Source organism: Eriocheir sinensis, chromosome 35, assembly GCF_024679095.1.
Source record: "Eriocheir sinensis breed Jianghai 21 chromosome 35, ASM2467909v1, whole genome shotgun sequence".
Lineage (NCBI taxonomy): Eukaryota > Metazoa > Arthropoda > Malacostraca > Decapoda > Varunidae > Eriocheir > Eriocheir sinensis.
This window is the reverse complement of record NC_066543.1, coordinates 13,339,700-13,361,228: the sequence shown is the minus strand read 5'-3', so window position 1 is coordinate 13,361,228 and position 21,529 is coordinate 13,339,700. Positions and strand designations below refer to the sequence as shown.

Genomic DNA, 21,529 nt, shown 5'->3' with positions numbered 1-21,529 from the left:
ATAGTAGAATGAAAGCAGATTTACTGTATTTGACAGCTTATAAGACGCACTTTTTAATGGAAAGTTGTAGTGTTTTGTTAATTCTTGTAACCTTTTGTTTTGTTTTGGGTCAAGTCTGGCATTGCTTTATTTGGTGGAATTAAATCTTTTTTGGTAGGGTAGGTTACAGTATTTAATGGAGAAAGGTTGTGTTTTCAGGCAGAGTTAGTATAGTTTGATTTGTTTGGGTTTGGGTAGGAACTACTATAAAAATACATGGGAGTGGCCAACTACTATGAGGGTTCCGGGATCATTAATGATGGATATAAAAATAAAGCCTTTCACGTCTCTAGATTTAATAAAAATTGAAAAGAATATAGAAAAAACAAATAGTAGGCCTACACAGCTCAGGGCACGGTGAAGTATATAAGTGTACGCAGGTAAGTAACTAAGAGTGCGTAATTAAATATCTAAGTGTGAAGAAGAACCACGGAGGACCTTAAAAAAAAGAAGCGATACAAAGCTCAAAAGAAGAGGAAGAAGAAGAAGAGGAAAAAGACACCAGCTCGAGTCTTCTGTCTGTTGCACCGGTGCCAGATTGTCGTACTCCGAGCTTAGTATTTACCGGTTTCTGACGCGTAACTATTGCCAAGAAACATCATCTAACTCTTTAAACGAGAACTATAAATGCGTTTCGTTATTGGAGAAAACAGTTTTGAGGCAGGAAGTCGGGAAATATAAGAGGCTGAGTACGACAATCTGGCACCGTTGGAGACTCTGGTGACGTTGACGTAAACAAACACATCAGGAGGAAGAGGAAGAAGAGGAAGTCCCAGTGATGAGGATTAGGGATAAGGAGTCAGAAGAAGAAAAATTCCTGATTGAATACACGAAGAAGAGCGACGGAGAAGGAAATGTGTTAATAATGCAGCGAAGGGTATAGAAAAGACTGTCCTTCGAGACGACTGCACAGAGCTCGAGGCCGCCAGCAGGGAGGGACGAGAGCCGCCTGCTGTCTGTGTGTGCCTGCTGCCTGCTGCCCCAAAGGTAATATATTGTGTGGATAGGAGTAAGATAAAGTAGAGAAAAGAAAATAGGAAATCAAGTCAGTGGAAGCAAAGTGAACAGAAAAACAGCTCGATCAGTTCAGGGTGAAGTGTATATAAGTGTGCACAGTGTAGTAACTATAAGTGTGCGTAGTGAAGTATTTAAGTGGAGAGAAGTGGGTTAAGATTCGTTTTAGGTCCGTGCCAGTATCTCATTACCTACCTTATGAAACATCAGTATCTCTTCATATATCTTTTCTACAGACCTTCAACAGTCATGGAAACGCTTTGAAAATCCAATTCAAGGACTCTTTTTTTACTCTTGAAAATAGGGGATAATGTTTACGAAAGCGCGTCGCCTCCTCTGCTGGTCATGCGACACTGCAGCGGGTGTTGCAGAAATACCTCTCGCTGAAATAAGTCACATATACATGAGGGGGGTCGAGGGGCACAGCCCCGTTAGTAGGTCGTAAAGTTCGGTTGGAGTAGTTTAAATATGCTCCCCGACCCTAAGCCCTCTGCGAGCTATTTTGCGGCTGTGGCGGCTGCAGTGTCGCCGTGGCCAGCAGAGGAGGCGACACGCTTTCGTAAACATTATCCCCTATTTTCAAGAGTAAAAAAAAGTCCTTGAATTGGATTTTCAAAGCGTTTCCATGGCTGTTGAAGGTTTGTAGAAAAGATATATGAAGAGATACTGATGTTTCATAAAGTAGATTATGAGATACTGGCACGGACCTAATACGAATCTTTACCGAGAAGTGCTACCAAGGAGGACCTTAGACCGCGGGTACCATAAGGTGCTGACCATCATGTGTTTGAAGATATCCTAAACTTAACCTAACCTAACCTAACAAAACCCCAAACATTTACTATAGGTCTTGACTCAGAAAATTCATATATGCTTCCTTATTAATGAGATATTCTTTACAACAAAGTTAGGTCATTCTTTGTTGATTTATACCATAAGCTGCTGACTATCATGTGTTTGAAGATACCTTAAAACTTGACCTAACCTAACCTAACAAAACTCCAAACAGTTACTATAGGTCTTGACTCAGAAAATTTATATATGCTTCCTTACTAATGAGACTTTCCATAAAACAAAATGAAGTCATTCTTTGTTGATATATACTTTTAAGGTGCTGGCTATCAAGTGTTTGAATTTGAAGGTAAACTAAACTTAACCTAACCTATCTTGTATGAGAGATAAAGCCTGGTTTAATGATGACTGTAAGTGGTCCTATGATAATAAGCAGGCTGCTTATCACCTATGGAGACAAAATCGATGCCAGTTGCTATGGGATAATTATGTTGCTCTTAAAGCTGATGCTCAGAGAATCTATAATGCAGCGGAAGCTGCTTATAATTCTCATAAACAGGAGGTTCTTGCAGGAACTACTCAACCACACAAATGGTGGGCTTCTCTTAAATCCTCCTTGTTTGGTGTCGATTCTAGCATGCCTCCATTACGTGAGTCTGATCGTTCAATGTCCTTTGATCCTTTAAGAAAGGCTTATTTACTTTCTAATATTTTTATAAACAAACAGTGTGATGATGAATTATCCCTACCTTTGACTTGTTTCCCCTTTCCAAAATTTAGCTCAGTTGCATTTAGATCCAGTGAATTGAAAAAGTACCTTCTAGATCTTGATATATATGGTGGGACAGACCCAGATGTTTTTTTCCTCTATTCTTTAAGAAGATTGCTACGTTCTTAGCACCAAAACTTGCTGTAGTATTTAGGTTACTGCTGAAGTCTGGTAGTTTTCCTTCTTGTTGGCACAAGGCCAACATCACTCCCATCCCGAAGTGAGCCTTAGTTTCAACTTTTCCTACTGAGCACTGCCCAATTTCTATTACTCCTATCCTCTCTAAGATCTTTGAGAGGCTTTTGGCTAAACAGCTCTCCATATTCTGTGATAAATTCAGTTATCTGATTCTCAGTTCGGATTCTGTAAGGGTTTGGGAACATGTGACGCTCTCTTGACTCTTTCTCATGACCTGCAGTCTTCTTTGGATCATGGGCATGAGTCTTGAGGTGTTGCTATTGATTTTAGTTCTGCTTTTGATGTTGTGAATCATAGGGCTCTAATTTATAAACTACAACACCTTGGTATTTGTGGTCTTCTCAGTAGTTTTAAAGAATTTTTAACTAATCAATTACAGTGTGTGGTTGTTGATGGTGCCTGCTCTGCTTCCCTGCCTGTCGTTTCTGGTGTTGGACCTATATTTTTTAACAATTTTATTTCTGACTTGGGCATTAACCTCAAAAATCAGCTTATTTCATATGCTGACGATACAACTCTTTACTCATCTATTCACTCTCCTAGCAGCAGAGGTGAAGTTGCTGCATCTCTGAATAGGGACTTGGCAATGATCACCACTTGGTGTCAACTTTGGGGCATGAAGCTTAATGCAAATAAAGTGCATTCCATTACCATTAGTACATCCTGTACCTTGAATCCACCTCATCCTTGTTTGCATATTTTTGGTGAACAGATTAAGGATGTTTCTAGTATTCATTTGTTGGGAGTCACTCTTGATTCTAAACTGATATATGAGAAGCACATCCATTCTATGTCTTCCACTATTGCACAGAAGACAGGTTTACTTCGTAAGTGCTTCAAAATATTTGCTTGTGACTGAACTCAAATCTTTTTATGCATTCATTTTGCCTCACTATGAGTATTGTGCTCCTGTTTGAATGTCTGCTGCCAATTACCATTTAAAGTTACTTGACAGCTATCAATTCAATTAAATTTATTTCTCCGGCACTTGTTCTTGATCTTGATCATTGGCGTCAAGTTGGTGCCCTTAGCATTTTATTTAAAGTTTTTAAGAATAATTGGCATCCCTTACACAATGCTTTGCCCGATTCTTTTACTCCTGCACGGGTCACGAGGTTTGCTCTTAGTCAAAACGATCTTGCGTTTAATCCTATGAATTTTTGTATGACACAATTTTCATGATGTTTTCTTCCGTCGTTGACAAGTTTATGAGATTGTCCTTTCTGCAGACATTTCTACATTTAAGTCTCGTGTGAATGTCTTTTTGAAACAGTAATTTTATTTTTCCTTCTTTTGGCTTTGACTGGCCAGTTTCTTAACTATTCATTGCCTTTGCTTTTCTCCAGTACCTTTTGGTATTTTGTGTGGCTCAACTTGTTGCATCTGCACCCTGAAGGGAGGCTTTGGTAGCTTGTCATAATAATAATAATAATAATCAAAACCCCAAACAGTTACTATAGGTCTTGACTTAGAAAATTCATATATGCTTCCTTACTACTGAGACTTTCTATACAGCAAAGTGAAGTCATTCTTTGTTGATTTATACCATAAGGTGCTGGCTCTCATGTGTTTTAAGATACCCTAAACTTAACCTAACCTAACTGCAGGGAATAGTTAATAGACTGATTAAAACACATCAAAACTTACCAGAAATAAACATTTTCATACACCATTGTGAGACAGGTGAAGTTACCGATATTTACCTTAGTTTTATTATTTTAATCTTGTTTATTTCTGGATAATCCTTTGAGACTGTCGTTACTTACTTATGAATCATGACTAGAGGATGTTACAGTAAACGTTTTATTTGTCAGATGATTGTGTATGCTTGCTTGAGTCGTCTGACAGATGGCACCCCACTGTCTGCTACAACGGATTATGCAAATGATGCTGACCAGCGTGTGAGGGAAGGGAAACGTTGTGTGAAGCTGTTAAGTAAAAATTTTGGGAAGTTTGGCATGCGGATATGTCTCCAGGCTGAGGAAGTGACACTGCAGTTAGTATGAGAAAGTGTATTTTCTTGTTACGAAATTTTAGGATTTTACTTAGTTGTGTTGGCAAGATATTGATTATAGACCTTTTTATTAACAGAAGTCCCTTTCTGTGATTGTGTAATATAGTACCTTTTAGTTCTCACAGCTTGAAACATCTTGCTTCAATGTTGAATATGGGTAAATCTTTGTAAGAATATTATTGACATGTGAACTGTTATATATTTTTCTTACTTAACAGCTGTGTGGTGGATGAGTGTACAGCCTACATGGTGGTGTGTGAACCCACATATCCTCACATTCTGGCATTCAGCTTTCTTGATGAGCTGAAGAAGGAATTTAATGTTTTATACACCCCATCTGTTGTGAAGTCAGTCAGAAGACCATATGCCTTCATTGAATTTGGTAAATAATCTGTATTCAGTTTTTTGTATTTTTAGTATGTTTACTTTTATATTTTAATATGTAATGAATGTATAGTTTACTATGTTGAGGATTTCAGTACAAAGTTTATTATTGTCTCTTGTTTTCTTTGAGGGGTATGAATTTATAATTTCAGGTTGGGAAGATTTTCATTCATAACTCCTCATATTTTCCTATTTGTTCCCTGTTTTATAGGAATCCTAGACATCATGACTAATTTGATTTTTGAAGTTGGTAATTAACCCTTATACTCTGTGATAAAATGAGTGGGCAGTGTTGAGTTATGTACATAAAAAACGGGTAGCTAATGTTAACAGGTGTTCCCTTGCTTACCTTAGTGCTCAGTCAAATTATTTCAACAAACATTGGGACAATTATATATCATTTGAAAGCTTAGAAGTTGCTCATTGCTATGGTATAATCATAAATGAATAAATGGAACTTATATATGCATGAAACTTCCAGTATCGCCTCACACTCGTCATCTGCCATCATTCTCGTGGCACACTCCGCCCTTATCTAGGTCAATAAGAAGACAAAAAACAATTCTCATGTATTGTCATGTGTCATATCATGTGCCTGAAATACTTATTCACTCATGGAAATACATATATATCTGCTATCTTGCCTCGAAATTGGTAAAAAATGATAAAATACAGCACACATCACAATCGTGTACTCACCACAGGAGAATCTGGAGCCTGACTAAACACAAACAAATCCTTGTAAAAGCTGAGACGTGACTGGCCAAAAAAAATCCAACAAAGAAATTCATAACTAATGTTTGAAGATATATTGAGCAAAAATTCGGCTTCAAAATTTAAATCTTTTTACGCTTTCTTTTGGTGAAAAAACTTTTTTGATACGTTTAGAGCTTTTGAAGTAGTTCTGCATAATATGCGAGCAACTTCAGAATCGAGAAAAAAACACTTTGCTAAATCGTGATCTATATCACTTTGTATGAATGGTGCTGGAGGCTGTATAGGTCTCAGAGTTTTCTGTATAAAGTATTACTCCCAGGCATCTGGTCCCCCTCTTTTACAATGATATTATCCATTTTTGATGGGGGTATCAGGAGGTGCCAGCTCCCCCTCAACACCAGGCTCGGATGTTGTAGTGGATGTAGAGGTTCCTCGTGTCTCTAGTTGCCTCCTCCTGGTAGCTATAGCGCATTCTCTCCACCTCTGGGCCTTCTTAGAAGGTCGTGGCATGTTTTCAAGCACGAAAACTGCGAGATTTCTGCAGGGAAATGCTGTATACCCACGCGTGACAAGGGCGGGTTGATAGCCTAGACGTGTGAGGAAGCAGAGAGCACCCCACGGCTCTGACTCACGATCTAGAGTTGCCAGCTAGGAATGAGCAAGTGGTGTAGAAATTTTTTTTTAAATCGTGGACAAAGCCAATTTTGGTGATTTTTCTAAGAGTACCACACATACGCGCATGAGAGCTCAGTATGAGACGTGCTGGCGCGGTGAATACGGGTAATAAAACATTTTTTTACGACCCAATTTATCTTCATACATATATGATAGTACGTATACCGTTAGAAAGGCCGTGCTTTCTATAATTCTACGGAATTTTTTCGTAGAAAATGATTTTTTGGAGGTAAACCCTTGAAACGGACCCCTTAATTGAGTTAAATTCTATAGTGATAAACAGTCACAAATTCGTTTCACTAGTGAAATTGAAAGTAGTAATATAACTTTTGCCTCCATGAAATATACACAAATAGATAAATATGAACGCTCACAAAGTCACAATAAGTGACATCACCTGGTTTGCGCAGTAAAAATATACTTATTCAAGGTATTTGATACTCGCAAAATGGCGTGCTCTGCTGCCCCGGCCCACAGTTGTCGTATGAAATATGAATGTATTTTTATATTACTGTTCTGTTGTTTATTCGATGTTCTGCTCAAGAAAAAGAATACTCATAATTTTTTTTACTTTTTGGTTATAAAGATTCTTTACGAAATACAATTATAACATTACCGCCTATAAATTAGGAACGTACTGAATCCTGGATCGGCTATAATGATGTAAGGTGCGCCTATTATTTGTACTGTAAAATTGTAGCAATAGTGTATAAACTTGTAGGAAGGTTCACTGTACTGTGCTGTGTTGTTTCCTGAGCTCTACTTATGTATTTACTGGCAGACACCTTCCTACAAAAAACAAGACAGAAATATAACAGCAGCCGAGCACTTGCATCCAGACTCAACTTGGGTGAGATGACAAATGACTTGAACCTTCACCCTCCATCCTACATCAAGTTGCACCACCTGGAGCCACCACCACTACTGCCACCAACACCACCGGCAACACCATTATCTGGCAGTGGTGTTGTCCTTGCCCGAAGCTCCAGCACTCCTTCCACTCCAAATGGTGCTCTATTATATAATGGTGCTGCCACTAAGGATACCTCCACAGGTTTGATGGGTACTGTTCATGTAGAGGATTTGTTGCATTTATGAGTACAAAGTTTCCATTACGAGAGAGAGAGAGAGAGAGAGAGAGAGAGAGAGAGAGAGAGAGAGAGAGAGAGAGAGAGAGAGAGAGAGAGAGAGAGAGAGAGAGAGAGAGAGAGAGAGAGAGAGAGAGAGAGAGAGAGAGAGAGAGAGAGAGAGAGAGAGAGAGAATCATTGTAATAAATTACTTTTTGTAGATGGTAACAACTTTTCTGATAATATATCCTGACTGATTTCACTACCCAATCATTGGTAGTCTGTATTAAATTGTTTTATTTGATTAAGAAAATAATATTGAAAATTGTGTTTTTGGTGCAGTGGGGATCACTTTGCGGTTGAAGCCAGTTCCATGGTGTGGGTGGCTTGGCCTGGTGCTGGTGCTGCCTTGCATCCTGTTAGACATGTACAGGGGAGCTGTGGCCATCAGCATGTCAAGTTTGGAGGTAAGAATGATTTTTTTTCTCTTTCTGCATCCATGTGACATGCATTATTTCTGCAGATACCAACATATTCATTTATAGGTCTTTTGTACTCATCCTAAGATTCCTTGTTACTTCTTTCTTCAATCTATCTTTGTTGCATCCCTCTCTGTTTTTGCCATCTCACTTTTGGGAAATCAAACCCTTCTTCCAGGGTTCTACGCTGGCACATATTTTCAACACCCAAGTCATAAAAGTTTAATAACATTACCACTTCTATATTTATTTTGATTCTCTGAAATCTCACCAATATGCTTCTCAATAAAATTCCTCAGTCCTGTAATGTTTGTTTGACAATAGTTGTATCTTACATGTCTATATATCTCATCTCTTGGTATTGCAATCCCATATATAGTTTGAAACTCAATCACTACATAATATCTTTCCTATGGAACCCAAGGATTCAGTGGTATTTGATTCTTTGGTTAGCACTAAGTTTTGTGTTGCTTGAGTGTCTAGTTCTTTCTTTGACCCACTAAATTGTTACATTGCTCGTTCCTTTATTTGATAGTATTCTATACCACGAGTCTTAATTTTCTCCTGCATTCCACTCCTCCCAGCACACCACTTACAATTAGTTACCAACTGAGAATATGTCATCACATTTTTAAATAACTTTTTGTTGATGTTTAGTTGTTTGAAATAACCTGGCATTTAACCTCATTCCATGCATGCCCTTGTCTTCAAGGACCTACTCTGCAAAAATGTTTCATGCTTTTTTTTGTCTCTTATGTGTTTGTATTTAGTTAGTTATGATATACAGGAAGTGAGCTACTAGTATGTTTGTGGAGTCCCATCTCAGAATCTCACTTGGTCAAATTTTCTTTAAGTGCATTTTAGTTTTTGTATTAATCTCTGTCAAAACAAAAACACATCTTTTATATTAATTCTGTATACTCCCTTCTTGGCTATGAACACTGCAATCATGTCGCCCATCTTCTTTCCTTACTTTGTCTTCTGCAATATATATTAACTAATAAAACTATACATTCAAACAGGAGGTGGATGGCCCATCACCATGGCATGGTATCTTCTTCTTGACAGAAATGTTTCTACAGACAACACAGGTATTTATTTTACTTTACTACATTAAGGCAGCCATGTATTACTAGTCTACATTTAATATTCTGAAAGTATGTAACTTGATTTTGTATAATCACTCAAGTTTATCCATAATGGTCTGTTATGTTTAGTTTGAAAGAGTAAGTCATAATTTTTAAGTTACATTCCATCGCAGGTTTATATGCTGTGGAAATATAACAAGTTCCGGAAGCTGGCAACGCTGGGCTCTACAACTTTAATCTTAATATTGAATGGCTTCCTTTTTGATGTGAGGGAAGGATGGTTGTGTTGTATTTATATATTTGCCTCGCTGTTCCTTTTAATTGGTACTTTTCGTAGGCCTTTTGAAAGAAAGTTGCCTAAATTTCATGTTTAAAGGTTTAGTATTAAAAAAATAAGTACAGTATTCCTTGGAATGTTTTTTCTGCAAACCCATATTTTATTGCATTTTTATTTAGATCATCTCCATGTTATCATTCTGACAAGTTATCTATCACATTATACACCAGGCTTGATACAAGTCGGTAGTCAAGTGTGTTGGCCGCACACCATGATATTATTAGATTATCCATTATTTTCTGTCAAAATAAGGAACTTAAGACATTTCTTAACATATTGGATATTTGGAAAAAGTGTTAGTGTTAGAGTACATTCCATTCTTTACATTTTTATAATATAGATGTATGTTGAGTAATTTATAAAAACGAGTCAGATTTTTTATGAATAATGGAAAATAGTTGTACAATTTGTTCATTTAACCTGTTGTAAATTTGAAGTGTGAATATGAATATTTTTATAACTTTTTATTCATTTACCTATTCCCTAAAGGCAAGGATGATGCTTAACCTGGTCGCTGCAGGGATCATGTTTTTTAAAGGCTCCTTTAAGTGAATTAATGAGAAAAAATCATCACTCACAAATTACACACATTTGTGATCAATTTATGCATCCATTATTTTGGGGGGTTTATGTCAAGCCAAAAATTTGGCCTGTCACTGGTATGCGGTAAAGCCAAAAATTTGGCCCGTTGCTGCTACCGGGTTAATGTTGTTAGTGGGTTGCTACGACAGGAATGCAGGTGATTACATGAGCACCACTGATGATGATATCAAATTTGCCAGCTAATCACAGACACATCTTAAAAAATCTCAACCAATCACAACAAAGACCAATAAGGTCTGTTTTAGTCACTGCCTTTCAGCCAATATCCAAATTGAGGTTGTTATTAACAACCTTCTGCTCAAGCAAAAAGGGTAAAACCCAGTGCCAAAGACTAGGCTTATCAATGTTATTAGTATGTTGCTATAACACAAAGGCAGCTGACTGCATGAATAGTATTGATGACAACATCAAACTTGCCAGTTAATTACAGGTGCATTTTAAAAATCTCAGCCAATCACAAGGCACCCTCTTCGTCAGCTGCATTTACAACCGAGTCCTGTGCCTCAGCCCATACTCCACAGGTATCTTGCTGTGCTTTAAAAGATATAGGATAAGGCTGATGAACCTCCAAAGAATGAGTCGAGCATGACATCAAAACTAGGGTGGTGATGGATGTCAAGAAGCAGCAAACTTGGCAGCAATGACAGTAATGGTAGGGGTAATGATGACAACACCATCAGTAACAACAATGCCATGGAAAATATTAATAATGACCAATATCAAGTGGCAGCACTTCCTATGCTTGTCACTGTGGCTTCACACACACACACACACACACTTGGCATTTAATGTAAGATTTAGATTTGAATACTTGCAACCTTCTACTGGAAGTTAAAAAAATAGTATATATAAGTAATTTGATGAGAATCTGATGGAAGTTACTATAGTTAATAACCAAACTTTTTTTACCCAATTTAATTTGTGGATTTCTGTATGTTGCATCTTTGTAAGTGGGGGTGTGCCAGTACTCAGGAAATTTGGACGCTGTTTTTCAAGCAACCCTTCCCTCCTTTTAGTCCATGAAATTTTGGATCTCTTTTGTATGTGTGTGTGTGTGTGTGTACTTCACCATGACCTGATCACAAGTTGGAATCACGATCACCAGCAAGTACCCTCCCTATTAGAGCAAGGCTCATTAGTTGATGTCTGGGTACTGCCCCCATCCTCCTTGCTCACGGGGGGACAGTAACCACTCCTAGTCAGCAGAAAAAATTCGGCCTGAGCGGGGATGGAACCTGCCACATCGCAAAGCCTGGCAGCATAGCACTTTAACCGACTGAATGTGTGTGTATTTACCTAGTTGTGGTATACAGGAATAATGACATGAGTTAGTTTTTATTTTTATTTTATATATATATATATATATATATATATATATATATATATATATATATATATATATATATATATATATATATATATATATATATTTTGTTTTGTTTTATTGCAGAGTAACTTATAAAAAAATATAATTACAGACAATAATATATACAATACATCTAAATTTAGATCATGGTGTTGCTGAAGCTGCCCGGGAGGGCAGGGTGAGGGGGTCTGCTGTCGGCTGGGTGGGGGGGGCAATAGTGGGTAGTCCTACTGAGTGTTACCATATGATACATGATCCAGTCCAATTTTCAGCCATCTAGACCTACTGGCGCGGTTTCTGTACGTGTTAAAAAATCACGCTCAATTGAGGCTTGTCGCCTCTCCTCGGGCAAGCCTCAATTGAGGTCTGTCGCCGTTCTCGGGTTAAGCACCGTGACCCCATGTCTGACCCTGTTGGGGTCTGGACAGGAATGTGTGTGTGTGTGTGTGTGTGTGTGTGTGTGTATTACACAAAAATCTTTAACTTAAAATATTATAGCAATAATCTCACAACAGATCTATAGTTAATATCCCAACAGATCTATAGCTGGAGTATCACAGAAGAGCCAGCAGTCTTTGCTCCATAATGGCCAGCCCAAAACTGTGAGTCTGAACTCTTATTGGTGAACTTTATTGCTGTCAGACTGCTTGGGATAGTATCATACGGAATATCCATTTTCATCTGAAAAGTAATGATATGTGCATAAGTTAGTAAACCTGAATTATAAAAAAAACTTTTTTTAAGATCTCTGCTTGATGAATAACAGCAACTAGTTGTAATGAAGTAAATTTTCTGTTTTCAGTTCCTTGCTCAACACATGTTTGTTATAAAATGCACACAAGTTGGAAAGATGCCAGGGGACAAGAAAGCTTAAATCATATCCAAATGTTAAAGTATTGTTCACACTCTTAGGGGACATCATGAAAGAGCCTTTTAGTGGTCATGAAACAAAATAAAATGGGATATGTATAAACCAGTTGACTTTTACCTATAGCAGTGTGAAGTTGGGTACAGTGAAATGAAATTATGAGGTGCTTCTAGAACAGCATTTTTTCACCCTAGCATGTAGGGCATTCCCAAGAATTTTTCAGGGCGGGCAAACCCATTACGTCTTAGGTGAAGTTAGGTCCTCTACTTAATATATCAAATTGCATATTTTCCTTGGTGCACCACAAGGCCCCACAAGGTACATACAGTTTCCCAATAAGTGCAACACTAGGTCTCCTCTTGCAGTTTTAAAAAATATTAATTATGCTATTACTTGCAAACAAGAGTGCGAACACCCCCTCTGAATGCCTGTGCTAGCATACACTGAAATACTACATGGTCTTGATGGGCTACAAGAGGCACCTGAGGAACATGGGGAGGTACACACACTCAAAAATGTATCATTACAGTGGAGTCTGACAAGTTTCACACTGAGCAACCCGGTAATCTCGGCAGGGTTGGTAAAGTGCGATCACCCCCACCACCTCAGCTCTGCTGGGGGGTCAGGACAGGACCCCTATAAGGAAGGGATAGAGAGGAAGGGAGACACCGAGATACCAGATATCACCATAATATTAACGGAGTGATTTGAGTGCCACTTGTTTAAGCTTTACATTTACAAATTATAAAACAATTATGTTCATATGATATACAAAACAGCAGTGGATAGAAGTACTTCCTCATGTCAAAGACAAAAACATCAACCATCAATGCATGTCAGATATAGTTCATAATGTGCCATCCTGGAACTAATGCTTCCACTGAATGTGTCTTTTATCTCATGAACAAGCTGTGGGCACCTGAAAAAAATAATCACTTCAAGTTGCAACGCTAAAAGCATTGCAAAAATGCAACCATGCCTGTGCTGTTTTTCTAACCATGTGTAATACAGTAAACCCTTGATATAACAGACGAATTAGGGGAGACCTTAGTCCGTTAATGCCGAAAGTCTGTTATAAGCGACAGAAATGTAAAAAGACGTACAATAATACCAACGAACCTAATAAATGTAGGTATAGTTTTTTTCTTTTCTTCTGTATGTCTGCACGTTGTCTGTATAGCTGAACAGCACACTTGGTGACGGACTGCGAGGCACTGAGGCTGCCAGCTTGGCAGTGGGGCCCTATGTATTTTTACAGATCTGGGTAAAATTTTATACTTTCATCAATCTCGCAATAGCAGTCGAAACTTTTTTTTTTTTTTTTTATCTGCTAACTGTTTCTGTCACAAATCATTAAGTGATTAACTGTTCAATGCCTGTTTGACACCTGCCGCCGCCTGCCTCCACACCCGCAAAATAGCTCTAAGAGAGAGGTTCAACTTGCTTACTGTTTCTAATTTCTATAGTTCACTCACCGCTCCCAAAGATCACAAATGGACAAACTAAAATAAAAAAGCAAATTAATGCTTTTACTGCTGTGTAGTCCCCCAGTGTGCATGCGTGGTGGACAGCAGAGCAATTTATTTCTGCGAGTAGGTATTTCTTGCAACACCGCCGCTCTGTCTCGCGCGGTGTATTTCCACCGTATTTCTGCCGCCCCACATTGCATGCCGAATAAATTTAAGCTAACCAAACCTATCTTATTATAATCTAACCTACAGTACCTAACAGGCGACCCCTTAAGCTGTGTCAGTACCGACACTTACAAACACTTGGCTATTTTCAATTACATTTACATCCTGGATTGATGCATAAGACTTTCTTGTGTTGTAAATACATACTTCATTTGAATGGGAACCAAAGAGGAAAATATTGTAGCTATTGTAGCTATCGGGCGCAGTTCATTCAAAAAACACTCTCGGTCGGTCCCTGTGGATTTCTGACTATTTGACATTGTTCATTGTATCCGAAATCCGTTATAAGCAGGTCTGTTATATCGAGGGTTTACTGTATGTACAATGCTCGTATAGCGAATGTTTAACCCTTTCCGTACATGATGCAGATGTCGGCGTCACAGTATGGAAAGGGTCAAGAGGAAATGGAAGAGGGTTAATCCTCTTCTAAACCTTTCAATCCTCCTCTAAATTCCTCTTAATCCTCTTCCAATTACTCTTAAAGAGGTTTAGAAGAGAATTAAGAGGAAAAGGAAGAAGATTAAGAGGTTTAGAAGAGGACTAATGGTGATGACGTCGGACGCCCTTCTGACGCCGCCGGATTGAAGGGGTTAACAATGACGCAAGGTGTTTATCATGTTGTCTTCTGAATGGATGAAATTTAAACTATTCACTTGTGTGTGAAGTGTTAAAGCAATGACCCAAACACGACAATATTATAGTGCTACATACAACACGGATCAATTCACTTCAACTAAGACTCCACCTGTATGTTTCATGAAGCGTTACTGTGCCAACTCAAATTCTACTACTTCATTTGAGAGTCCTGCTCACCTGATTCAGGCAAGTGAAGCCACACCCAACACACACAGTGATACCAACATGAAAAGCATGTTATCAATGGCTTCGTCCTTGGTGTCAGTTTGTATCATCCTGAATGTGTAACGATACTTATTTGAGTGTGTACATGAAGGTAGGGAGTTGGGTGAACTGCTTAACCTAAAGATTCCCTTCACCACTACTACACTTTTAATTTCTCCATTGTTTTATAATATTTTACAGATCATTGATTCAGACATACCATACTCAGCACAGATCTGCTGCACTCTTTCCACTCTCTCACTTGGAATTAGTTTTATCTTAATTTCTAAGGTAATTAACTTTCTCATTCAGTGGTGAAGACATCTCAGGAAGTAGTAGGATATATTATCATTCACACCATGCAAACTGCATGAAGGAATGAAAACTTCCATATAATAAATAAAGTGCCAAAAATATGAATATATAATCACCTGATACCATCTGCAAAGGATGACACCGTCATGCTTTGATGACCAGACCATGTTATGCACGGTTGACCCTGTCGTGCCTGTGACTAGCTCCACTGATGTCTGACTTTTAGAATGGCAATCAAATCTGGCAGACACCCTGTCAATGAAGACAAAGTCAATTTACAAGACAGAATATGAAGCACACCACCTGACTGATGATGCATATCAATCAACTTCATGTTGTACTTTTGTAATCTGTTTACACTGCTTTTCTGTAGCTTATCAGAAATTCTTGATACAGAAATAAAAGCCAGCAAAATATAAAAGTATGCCTATCCATTTTAAACTTTTTGGTTAAGTGCAAGCAGGTGTATTGAAGTTTTAGGTAAACTGAGTCAAAGTAAGAATTTTAAATAAAATGCTAAACTAACGAATGGTATAGCTTGAGATTTTTTTTCATTGGGATTATACATCATTTTACAATAACAAACAGGAAACAAAATTTTATTCAGAATTAAAAACTCAGCAACTAAAAATACCAATAAGAAAATCAGGTAAACATTGCCTTCCACAAACCATTCTGAAACTTTAATTTCTGGTCTGAGGATGTCCAGCATCCAAGGCTCAATACCGAGCCCCTTGAGCATGATGGTCTGTGAGCGGTAACAAGAGACGTAGGAGGACACAAAGCAGTGTTGTGTAGGTAAACCTGCCTCCTCAGGAATGCTGTCACTGCCAACAGGAGGACACTCCACTATCAAATCATTTCCACCATGCTTCACTCTCCAGTGTTGGAATTCATCTGAAAAACATACACAACATATACATACAGTAAAAACACCTTTAAAGTAATGCTCCTTTCTTTTTCTTACCCCTTTTAAAGCTACCCTAACTGCAGTAGAGCCTCAACAAATTAGTGGCAACTTTCCACATCTGAATCCAAACTTGCTTTCAGTCAAAATACCCATCTTTTCTAGATATTTTATCATCTTTCTTAGTATTTTCTCATACAATTTAGCAACTATACTAATCAGGGACACTTGTCTATAGTTCAAGGGTTCTTCTTTATTGCCTCCTTTGTAGGTTAACATTGCACTGGCCATCTTCCACTCCCATGGCACTTCCTGTTCTTTCATTGAGCACACTGTTATACTGTGAATCTTATCTGCCAGTTGGTCTCAGTATTTTTAAGTATGCAGTTAGATATACCATCAGGCCCTGGGATACTCTTTACATCTTGAACCTCCAGTAGTTTATGCACTTCTCATACTTCTGGTTTTATTGTCCTTCCGCCTACTTCAGTTTGTTGATAGAAATGGGAAGGAAAGCCATGGGTGGTAGACAATGGTGTGCTGGGGGGGCAGAAGCAGGGTTGTCAAGGCCAATGATATCCTGCCCTTTTGGGCTTTTTCTGAAGAAGTTGTGAGGGAATTATTTTGAGGTTGTTGGGTGTGGACTTTATAATAGGAATAGTAAAAAATAAAAATAAAAATAAAAATAAATAAAAAAATTAAAAAATCTACAGAAACAAACTAAAGATTTATCAATAATTTTCATGTGTGTTTGTTGGGATGATTTTCTCATGCATGTCTGCAAATAACTCCAACAATGACCTGGCAAGTCTGCCATCCATACTGTATGCAGAAGCAAAAAATTAATTAATCCTCAGAGAATCTGTGCTTCACCCTCCCCATGTTTTCTCATCCTGGGATGGCCTCTTGCTCTCATTCCCAGAATTTTTAAGTCAGTATATTTACATTTAATACTACATATTTGTCTACGGCACAAACTTTATTAATTCCTTAATAATATTAACAATGAATGATAATGAAATGGATTTTTGCATGAGTTTGTTTGGTACCTCTCTCACATTAATTTGTCAACCTATCGTGTATTATACATGATAGGATGAGCAAGATCTCACACAAAAAAAAGTATGTGGAATGGACAATGACAAAGGACCTCTCACCTTCACCACTGGGATTGCGAATGAGGTTAGAGTTGAATGGTAGAAAGCCACCAGTTATCCCCTGCAAAATACGCAGAACCTTGCCATCATCCATCTCCTCAGCAAGCCTCCTTTCAGTGATCTCAGATACCTTGAAACCTTCTCTCTTAAGTCTGTAACAAGTACATAGTAAGGTTAACAGTAATATTAATAAACTGTGCTAGACCATGGTGGTAAAAATGTAATTTTCTACATTCTAGAGTTTGAGTACATGTACAGTCAACCCTCATTTTCATGGTACAAAAAGGAAGAAGGATTTTCCAAAACACCTGATAGTCAAAATAATGATTGATCTTGAGTACAAATAAATTTTCCTGTGATAACTGCCACCACCACATCTAGGCTGGCTTTCTAGCACTATAGATAGTTAGATAAATATTGATAGATAGACAGAAAGATAGATAGAGATATAACTTAGGGATGTAAATTCATGCATATTTATGAATTTTAATGCATTCTTTAACAGGTAGTGGATTGGTTTTGACAAGTCTTTACATATAAGTTACACAATGTAAATTTCAAGATTACAATTAAATTACAACTTACTTTCGGAACCAGAACATTCTATCAGTTAGGAGCTGGTACCAATAACGACAGACTCTTGGCAATGATCTTATGAGGTCCACAGCTGGCACATTCTGGAATATTTCTTCAAACATCTCCGGTGGTAATTCTCGATCAAAGAATATGAAGCCATTCCCTAAGGTGAAAAATATGGGAATAATTTTCTACTTTCAAATAATTGCAACATCTAAACAACCTACATATTATGAGAGACATAAGCCTTAAAACTGCCATCTATATGTCTATATTTCCAATGCCCTATTTCCTCATGAGAACTTCCCTTTAGGGAGTGGCCAGAACAGAATGGTCTACAGTTGGAAAGTTTTGTTTAGTCGGCGCAACATCTGTGGTCATATGCTGGAGAGAGACAGAAGGGGAAGGAATTATTGGAGAAGGGAACAGATCCCAGGAGATGGGACACAACCCCTGATTAATACCTGGTACCCATTCACTACTGAGTGGACAGGGGTGTAGGGTATCAGAAAAGCCGTCCAAATTTTTCCACTCCACCCAGGAATCGAACCCCGGCTCTCTCGGTTGTGAGCCGAGTATGCTAACCACAGAAGGGTCTACAACCTTCCCTGTTCTAGTATTCCCTTTCGGCAAACTCAAACCCTTGACTACCGACTCTCTCTCTCCAACTCATTTTCTCTATTAACCCCTTGACTGTGGATTTCCTACAAGAAGACATCACCAAACTACAGGAATGGAAAAAGTGGCTGCTACAAATCAATGAAGAAATATGTAGTCATGCACCTTGGGAGGGGATATCCAGCATACCATATGGGAAACACTCCACTATCCACCACAGAGAAAGAGAAAGACCTGGGAGTATATGTTACCAGGCTACCAGCGAAAGCCAAATCCGTGCCAATCGCAGCGGACAGGTTAATCCATTTCACTGGTGTTCCCCCTCTGACATTGTCCCTCAATCCTGTTTTTATATAGTTTCTTGACAACCTCATCCTCACCACATGTCCAAATAATCTCAGGGCACTCTGCTTTTTACCCACTCAGCCACTCTACGATTTCCTTGCTTTGCTCTTACAACTATACCAAACTTTTAATACATACCTACATTACTGTCTCTGTCCCATCCAGCCATCACCAGAACCTTCAGTGACTCAGAAAGGATTAATGCATCATCAGCAAAAACAAGAGTGGTTGACCTCAAGGCAAGGGAGTATATGACTACTAGAACATTTTCCTCATGTTGGGATCCATGAATTTAGCTGGCATAGTTTTAGTGTGGTTGGTAAGGCACTTCAACCCAGTTTTCAGTAATTTTTAACTCCTTGTGGCACATACCTTCTGGCACCTCTTGGATCGTTGAGTTTTCCTGTGTGTCCTAAAATGAAAGGAGACAACACATGTAGGTTTGTGTGATGATACTTTGCTACTAAAAACCTGATTGTACATAATGTACTCTAAGAGAAAATATAAATGTGTAAGCTATTAACAGAGTGCTTCCATGGTGTAGCTGTTAGCTTGCCTAGCTCCAAATCAAGTTCCCAGGTTCAATTCCAGGACAGGGCAGTTGGCATCCAGCTCTTCATCCTCCTTTCTGGGCTGAGCAATAAAAAGGTACCTGGGGCCTGTGCTAACTACTACACTATGGGGATGGGAATATCGTCAAGCAAAGGAGTCAGTCTCCTTAAGCCAGGCTTACTATTGCCCATGATCCTTAAGGTAATTGTGCTGAAGATTGGCATCAGTATAACAGGTATAATTGTAACTTTTCCCGTATGTCACAACTAGGTAAATACACTGTGACACCTACCACTCCTCGGGGCACCGGTTTAAGTCTGATTAGGTGCCTTCGGCGCACAGCCCACCCAGCTATTGCTCCTGTTCATCCATCCTTTTGGGTTGGTCGATAAATGGGTACCTGGGGAAACTTGGGAAAGGTAAATTGTGAGAATCTGGACGGCATAGGGCCAAGTGTGTGTGTGTGTGTGTGAGTAATTCACCACGGCCTGATCACGAGTTGAACTCGCTTTTGCCAGCAGGTACCCTCCCGACATGAGCAAGTGCATGCTCATCATCGTCGATCTCTGGGTACTACCAGGACCTCACGCACCACACACCCCATCCTCCTTGCTCAAGGAGGGACAGTAACCACTCCTAGTCAATGGAAAGAATCCGCCCTGAGCGGGGCTCGAACCTCCGCCTGTTTGGCCGTGAAGCCTTACAGCATGGCGCTCTAGTTGATTGAGCTACCGGAGTGTGTGTGTATTTACCTACAAACAGGTAAATACACACACACAAACTCTGTGACACACATACACACACACTTGGCCCTATGCCGTCCGGATTCCCACAATTTACCTTCCTCAATTTTCCTCAGGTACCTGTTTATCGACCAACCCGGAAGGAAGGATGAACAGGAGCAATAGCTGGGTGGGCTATGTGGTGAAGGCACCTAATTGGACTTGAACCAGTGCCCCGAGGAGTGGTAGGCAGTCACGGAAACCACTCAGCTACGGAGGTGCAGGGCTGGGGTGTAGAGAAAGCCAATTTTAACTCTCACTCTGCCCGGGAATAGAACCCAAAATCTCTATTCAACCGAGAAATTTCAGTTGGGAGCCGAGTGCCTAGTGCCCCACCCCCCCCCAAAAAAAAAAAAAAATTCTAGATCCACCACTGGTAATAACGTCTAACTTTGGGTACGGCCACACTGCACGCGGTTTGCTGGGAGGGTAGAGGGTAGCGGGACGCCAAGCGGGTCAGAGGCAAGAACAAACATATGTTATCTAATAGGAGTGGCCATACATGATGCGGGTAGCGGGTAAGCTTAGAGGAAACCCACTACCCGCGTCCTGAATGGCCACTCCTATTAGATAACATGCTTGTTCTTGCCTCTGACCCGCTAGGCGTCCCGCTACCCTCCCAGCAAACCGCGTGCAGTATGGCCGCACCCTAATAACATACACTTGTAAACAGGGCCACCACAAGCTTACTTGATTACGCTGGGAAGACGCTATTCCCCCCATGACACCACCGTGATGCAAGAGGAAATGGCCAACAGACGCTGAGGAAGACAACACCCGAGATTATACGCCACTGAAAAGGTTGTCAGCCTCTAGTAACCTTCAGCAGCTGCTCTACAGAGTTCCGGAGGGTGAGGTACGTCTTCTTGTGTGTTTTATGGGGCTAGTTAGGCGGTGGGGCTCACTCTCGTTGCCTCCCTATCCTCATCAGCCGTGGGTGTGGTGGAGTGGTATCAGCTGATCCGCCCTGCCAGAGGTATGACGGATTTGCTTGCTCCTTTTTCACACATGGACTTATTTATTTACTTCTCTCTTTCTTTCCCTCGATTAGTGTAAAGCGCTTTCCTTCCTTTTTCTTTCAAGACCTTTTTTCTTTTATCTTCTTCCAATCCTCTGAGTTAATCGAGTGAGTAAGTGAGTGTGTTTCCGGTTTATTGCCAGAATCTTGTATCGTTTTTCTTTCTTTTATTAGTGTTTTCATGCCCTCCTCTTAGCTAATACATTTCACGTTGACAAGATATTCCCGTTGCCATTTCTACTGCAAGTGTATTTCCTCGACCTCACTGACTGTCAGCCGAGGAAATACACAATCTGACACTCAGGTCGGTATTC

The 21,529-nt window shown here is 39.3% G+C and overlaps 2 protein-coding genes across 4 annotated transcripts; one reads left to right on the top strand and one right to left on the bottom strand.

Annotated features, from left to right (window-relative positions):
* Positions 1-666: 666 nt before the first annotated feature.
* On the top strand, positions 667-10,034 carry LOC127007431 (vesicle-trafficking protein SEC22a-like). 3 transcript variants are annotated; one of them, XM_050878434.1, is made up of 7 exons: positions 668-1,026; positions 4,627-4,808; positions 5,045-5,208; positions 7,384-7,665; positions 8,013-8,137; positions 9,172-9,240; positions 9,411-10,034. In XM_050878434.1, the coding sequence occupies exons 2-7, from the start codon at positions 4,627-4,629 to the stop codon at positions 9,609-9,611; spliced, it is 1,023 nt and encodes a 340-aa protein (XP_050734391.1). In that variant the 5' UTR covers positions 668-1,026; the 3' UTR covers positions 9,612-10,034. The 3 variants fall into 3 exon arrangements, with proteins under 3 accessions (XP_050734393.1, XP_050734391.1, XP_050734392.1); XM_050878435.1 differs by having other exon boundaries at positions 670-1,026; positions 7,384-7,656; XM_050878436.1 differs by having other exon boundaries at positions 667-1,026; positions 9,172-9,641.
* On the bottom strand, positions 9,635-20,887 carry LOC127007432 (F-box only protein 6-like). The gene is made up of 7 exons (XM_050878438.1): positions 20,859-20,887; positions 19,236-19,275; positions 17,910-18,063; positions 17,325-17,476; positions 15,932-16,157; positions 15,377-15,512; positions 9,635-12,224 (listed from the first exon to the last, which is right to left on the bottom strand). The coding sequence occupies exons 3-7, from the start codon at positions 18,020-18,022 to the stop codon at positions 12,084-12,086; spliced, it is 768 nt and encodes a 255-aa protein (XP_050734395.1). The 5' UTR covers positions 18,023-18,063; positions 19,236-19,275; positions 20,859-20,887; the 3' UTR covers positions 9,635-12,083.
* Between the last annotated feature and the right edge of the window lie 642 nt (positions 20,888-21,529).

Excerpts from the sequence above, each read along its gene's own strand:
- LOC127007431 (XM_050878434.1), top strand. The coding sequence starts at position 4,627 with ATGATTGTGTATGCTTGCTTGAGTCGTCTGACAGATGGCACCCCACTG. Across the intron at positions 8,138-9,171 it reads TCAGCATGTCAAGTTTGGAG|GAGGTGGATGGCCCATCACC; the intron begins GTAAGAATGATT and ends ACATTCAAACAG. Across the intron at positions 9,241-9,410 it reads TGTTTCTACAGACAACACAG|GTTTATATGCTGTGGAAATA; the intron begins GTATTTATTTTA and ends ATTCCATCGCAG.
- LOC127007432 (XM_050878438.1), bottom strand. The coding sequence starts at position 18,022 with ATGTTTGAAGAAATATTCCAGAATGTGCCAGCTGTGGACCTCATAAGA. Across the intron at positions 16,158-17,324 it reads TCGCAATCCCAGTGGTGAAG|ATGAATTCCAACACTGGAGA; the intron begins GTGAGAGGTCCT and ends TATGTTTTTCAG. Across the intron at positions 15,513-15,931 it reads GAAATTAAAGTTTCAGAATG|GGTGTCTGCCAGATTTGATT; the intron begins GTTTGTGGAAGG and ends CTTCATTGACAG.